The 5805-nt window shown below is 38.6% G+C and overlaps 1 protein-coding gene across 2 annotated transcripts in view; it reads right to left on the bottom strand.

The window, feature by feature from the left end:
- The window catches only part of sgcg (sarcoglycan gamma), a 32243-nt gene that overhangs the window by 19157 nt on the left and 7281 nt on the right, over positions 1–5805 (bottom strand). The window contains exons 6-10 of one of the 2 annotated variants that reach the window (XM_022746305.1): positions 4853–4972; positions 3691–3763; positions 3028–3151; positions 1933–2115; positions 516–545 (exon numbers count right to left, since the gene is read on the bottom strand). In XM_022746305.1, the coding sequence (XP_022602026.1) occupies positions 1948–2115; positions 3028–3151; positions 3691–3763; positions 4853–4972 (485 nt within the window). In that variant the 3' untranslated portion in view covers positions 516–545; positions 1933–1947. Of the gene's footprint in view, positions 1–515; positions 546–618; positions 2116–3027; positions 3152–3690; positions 3764–4852; positions 4973–5805 lie in introns of those variants that run through there. The other variant, XM_022746304.1, reaches the window with a different exon arrangement.

Raw genomic sequence — 5805 nt, 5'->3', positions numbered from 1 at the left:
AAGGCCTAATAAATTCCATTAAATAAACGGTGTCCGATTTTGTTCGTAGGTTTATAAAAGAAGGCACATTCAAAAAGAATGTGTAGTCTATGTGATTTAAACAATTATGACGCTTTTAAATTCTCAAATTTTTGTATTGCATCCACTTTTTAATATTTCATGTTGCCTCACGTTTACAGGCAGCGCAACCTATCTATTTGCTCTCCAAATTGGAGAAACATTAACTAAGTTATAAGGTAATCTGACTATTGATATTGACGAGATTGTCACAGCCTGCAGGAGCAGCTCTGATTATTTATTTTAGGGATAAATTTCAGCTTGTGGGTGTGGGTGTAAAGCTCTGTTTTGTGTCTGGGTGGCACCACAAAGCTTATCCAGTAGAGCGCACCAGAGAGCCATTAACATGGTTAGGTAATGCTCAAAACTATCCATTCATGGTACAGGCTTTGTGCAAGGCAGAAAACAAAGAGACAGTTGAACTTTAAAATTGTTACATGATAAATTAAAAGACTGACCGTCCTCTTGTGCCTTTTTGTCCATAAGATCTGATTAAAAAACAGAGAGCAGTCTTCAGAAAAACAAATATATGAGAATGAATGAATATGAATAAGACACATCTTAGAAGAATAGCACAAAGTTTATTCAACATACAAAATTAATAAATACACACTTTATCAAAATATGCCAGAACAGAGGTTAAAACTGCACGTTAACTATTTCTGAACACAACACCATGTGATGTTAATTATGCTAAAAACAGTCTTGCGGAAATGTAACATAAATTGATGCTAAACTCAGTGTAACTATCTTTACAAAATATTGCCCTTTTTGACATCGTGAACCTTAGTTTTACAATAGAGGCAACTATTAAGTGCCTGTCAAGTAAATTGTTTAAAAAGAAACTAAAATCTATGCATATTTGACACAAAAGGCAAAACCAAAACTCAGTTACTCCACGCAGAATAAGCTACCCATAACGACAGTGCCTTTATTATTCCTTTTTTTTTTTTGCTTGTTGTATTATTAGTCATAGACCCTGGCTAAAGATGAGGTTATTGAACAAACACAGACCAGCTTCCTTGCAAGAAAAAGCTCTCTGTCTTGTTGCTAATGCATAATTACATGCTTATGACGGGGTTTAAAATAACACAGGCAAAACATATGTAAAAAAAAAAACAAAAACATAATTACATGTGTGATTCACACTAACAACACTTTATGGTACTATAAGGACTTGGTATTTTAATCTCAACAGCATGAAGCAATTGAAACAAAATAAGAAAAGAAGTCTGTTGCCTAGAGTTGTAATTGAATTTGAATTAGAAATAAATGAGATAAAGGTAATCTCTTAAGTGACTATGACAATGACAAAATATACACCAGCATTTCTTTAATTTTTTCCAATTAAATAAAACATGCTAAACACCAAAACAGAAATACAACATACCGAGGGCTTGGAGCCAGAAGGGCAAATGTAAAACTTTTATTTTCAATAACATTCTTCTGCCATTTGAGACATTTTTTAATTTTTTATTCCAAGCCCTTGATATGTGTCAATTTCATTTATTGCACCACAAGATAATATTGCATAGGATGTAAGCTGTTACCAGCTCCTCATTGCCCAGCCATGATACTGTGTGTGTAAAAGAGATCTCCGCAAAGCTCTGATGTAGATAAATTTGGTTCTGAATGACAATTTGTTTCAGCTGAATAGTTAGAAGAAGGTCATAAATGCAACTAAAAGGATGCACTTCATGTCATCTCCAACATGTACACCAGCAGGCATTTGTATTTTTATAGGCCTTGATATGCCAGTGGGATCATCGTAGATCCACTGTGGTATAAACATAAAAAAAACTCAGGCCGAATATTAACAGTTGTGCTTGTTGCCTCCCAGAAGATGCCTCTACCAAGAGATGGAAAATCATTAACCTTATCAGAGTCTGTCTAGCACTCCTGATTCTCGCTACAAGTGGAGATGACCTCAGCCTTGGATAGGAAAAGCTTGCCACTGGGACAGACACAGACCTCGTAGAGATTCTGAGCACTTCCAGAAACCCCTCCTTTGCTCAGGGGCAGGCTCGGCATGCTCACCGTCTCAGCATCCAGCACCAGCTGCACAGCAGACAGCATAGAGAGCAGGTACGATTAAAGGGGAACACAACAGTTGCATTAAATCAACAAGGAAATGTCACTCTGCTTCATTCTCTTCACTTCAGCCAAGTGAATGCACACAGGGAGCTACAGAGGGAGGTCCAATGAATGCCTAACAAGTGCATTGGTCCATGAGGAAGATATAATAAATAGAATGTGATACAGAATTCACGTTCCTGTGGCACAAAAACCACTGAAAACTGCCTCTATTATTATCCACAAGTTCAGTGCAGATAAACACAGTTTTCTTCCCTTTAGCAAGAAAGGAGAGATGAGGGTGTGGTACACCCTGCAACTACATCATAAAAAGGTCAAATAAGTGCCTGTGACAGCACAGACTGTAGTTCAGTCTGTGTGTTGCATCACAAGCATTACTCTGCTCTGATTCATCCAGAATCAATCACCAAAACTCACTCTAAACAGTAACACTGCAACTGCACACCACTACTCCACAACAGACCTACAGAGCCTTAGCAAATGCTTTATAAGTTAAAAGAGCAATGAACCCATTACTTCTGATTTATAGTTTTATAAAGAACTCCTTATGTTCACAAATAAATATTATAGTACAATGTCATTTCTCACTGTCAGTACCTTACCTTTACAATCACAATCAATAGTTACACGTTGCTTTTTACAACAAGATAAAATAGAATTGTATACGTATGGAAGGACTGGTCTGATGAGCTCTCTAAGGGTGATCTATAAAGTATTTTGGAATCCAAAAAATGTAAACACAGAGCTACAAAATTTGAAGTGTGAAGCAGCATGTTGCTGAGTAGCATATTGTATATTCTGTTGTTAAGCAAAAGAAAAAACGGGCCTGAAGATGATGTGTAGTCGACTTTAGAAAGTGGAAAATTATTTTCTTACCAGTCCCACAGTAGACTGCAGAATAACATCCATGTTAGAAGCAGCTTCAATGTTACCAGCTAGGGCTTTGATATGAACTCCTTTCGGTGCGTCCATACTGAGAGAGCGAGTAGGAGACTCCAACCTAAAGAAAAACATCTCAGCTTAATAAATACAGCTTCCATTCATATTATCTGCCTTTCTTTTTATTAAATGCTATTTCTTTAAATCTCAGCATATTTACTGAATCCAAAAATCAGATCCTTTTTAGTTTTTATATTCATTTCATTGCACTACAGGCTAATGTTGAAGAAGGTGAAATTACTGGCTCAAGGGTGTCATAAAACCTTACGGTTTTGTGTTTCTTCAGTGGATATCATGCAAATCTATTGTTTACTGCAGTGACTTGGCTCAGTCAAAAGAGTGTTCTGAATATCTCCCTTTACATTTACACATGACTTGTAGGGGTTACTGGTGGGCTACAAAGGTATTGCAAGTAGGCCGACAAATCATTTGCCAACTGTGCAATTTTGGTGAAAAAATATTTAAAAAAAATAAAAATAAAAATGGTTAGCAACAAGAAGAATTAAAAGGAGATTTTTAAGTAGGCCATGAGTTGGAAAAGGTTGGGAACCACTGTGTTACCCAATACCATGACCCATGCAAGATGGCTAAAATGCTCACCTCAGGTCTTTCAAAGGTTCAGACCTCAGCTGTGGCACCTCCACTGAATGCTGGAACAGCGCTCCCTCGGGACCTGATGGAGAAAGAGAGGCACACATTCACATACTACACCTGAGGTTGAGTTGATTCTGTTGCAGTCAGAGGACCTGATGCACACACTTCTGATGATCTTGCTACCATGTGATTATGGTACAGGGTTTCTGTGATTTCAAAATCATCTCTTATCATCTATCTAGCAATCAAAGTATGAGGCTGAAATAAGTGCTAAAAATGATGTACAACTATTTAAAACAAGAATCTTCAGCATTTGAGCACAACATTTAATTTTATATATCTCAGCAGATCTTACATACTGTAGCATGCTAGGATGGTTACAGAAAAATCTGAATAGTCAATGCTAGAGAAGAGGGAGGGAGAGACGGAGACACAAGAAAGAACATTAGATCCAAAACCCCCAACATACTGTACAGAATGTGAATCCAACTGTGGTGGATGAAACCACTCCCCTCACAGTGGGTACAGAAGCTTTGTTTCGAGGATTTTAGTAAACATCTCCCCCTCAGCTGCTGCCTGCTGCTCTCTGCAGATCAAAATGACCCCAGGCATAATGAAGCTATCAGCTGACACCGCCTTCAACATTAATCAGCCATCACAGTGTGTAGTCGGTGACCCGCAGCACCATCAACACACACACACTGGACACTGGGAATACAGGACAGGAAAGATGATGGAGGATAGTTCAGCCTGATATTTTAATACTTTACCTTTTCAGATGACGTATCATGTGGTATTGAGGTGTTATTGATTTTGTTGGCTCAAAAAATATCTGATTAGAGTCTTCAATTAATGTGACAGATCTGTCCTACGTGGCATTAATGCATGCTCAGGTTAAGATAACTGTGCTCCTTGACCTTTCATTTATACGTAGGTGTACCTTATAGATATCCACTCAGCTGTATGACAGGAATGATTGTGAAAATGACTGTGTCTGTCTTTGCCCTTGGTTGCTGGATTGCTGCACAGATAGCTGCCATCAAACCAAATAGCTCCTGTTGAGTTCACATCTGTTGTCAATATTATCTTTTTCCAAATCTGAAAAACATTTTCGCCAAGAGGTGTGCAATATTTCCAAGGAAACAGCAGGTGGAAGCTGTTGTTATACCTGTGACTCGTAGTTTGTCTGGTCCAATCACAGCCTGGTTGCCATCTGCAGTGAACAGCATGTTGTCATTGTGGGAGTTAATGAGCAGATTTCGAGTGTGTCCCTGAACCTCTTTTGGACCTGCAACAACAACAACAACAACAACAACAAGAATACCTGAAGGTGTTTGGCAATAATGATTGAAAAAAATCTATCATCAAAATTTGTACTCTCTCTTCCTGTTACACGTGTCAATGCTGCAGTGTTTAGAGAATATAATCAGACACATCCATGCTTTCCTGTCTCCTCGCTCACAGCAGTATGGTGGCAACAAAGGTGAGTAAACAACCACCTACTGAAAAGAAATGAACAGATGAAAAATGGAAAAGCAACACATCTGAGGCTACTTCACTTTATCCTTCACTACATCAATGTTCACATCCCTGTGAGAAGCAAATTTAAAGCAGGTAGATCAGTCAGTGGGACATTTAAACCACTTCAGCACCTACAACTGTGAACTGGCATGTAATCTTTCCTAACAAGCATTTCAGTTTCATTCACAGAGGGCCGAGGGGATGCAGGCTGTGCTTTTTATGGCTTAATGATCAAGGACACATAACGGGCCTGTGGAACACGGCAATTAGTTGGGTCATTTGTTGGCCTTTTAATTATGACAAAATACCCCAACGCAGCCGTTGGTGAGCCGTAAAAGACGCACAAATATGATCCTCCACAGGCCTCGGGCCCTCTGTGTAATACAGAACGATCCAGAAGCAGTGGTAGAGAGAGGAATGTTACATTTAATGGATTTTAAATGGAAATGGAAGAGATTATAAATGGAAAGATGGCCTCTTGTCACTGTTAATGTTGGATGAGAAATTGCTGCAGGACAAGTGCATGAAAGACTTTACTATTGCCCTCATACATCAGTGGGATACTTTGTAATGCATGAGTGCTATATGTGTCTGTGTGTG

Source organism: Seriola dumerili, unplaced genomic scaffold (genome assembly GCF_002260705.1).
Source record: "Seriola dumerili isolate Sdu_G_001 unplaced genomic scaffold, Sdu_1.0 BDQW01000102.1, whole genome shotgun sequence".
Taxonomy (NCBI): domain Eukaryota; kingdom Metazoa; phylum Chordata; class Actinopteri; order Carangiformes; family Carangidae; genus Seriola; species Seriola dumerili.
This window is presented reverse-complemented; position numbering and strand designations above follow the sequence as displayed.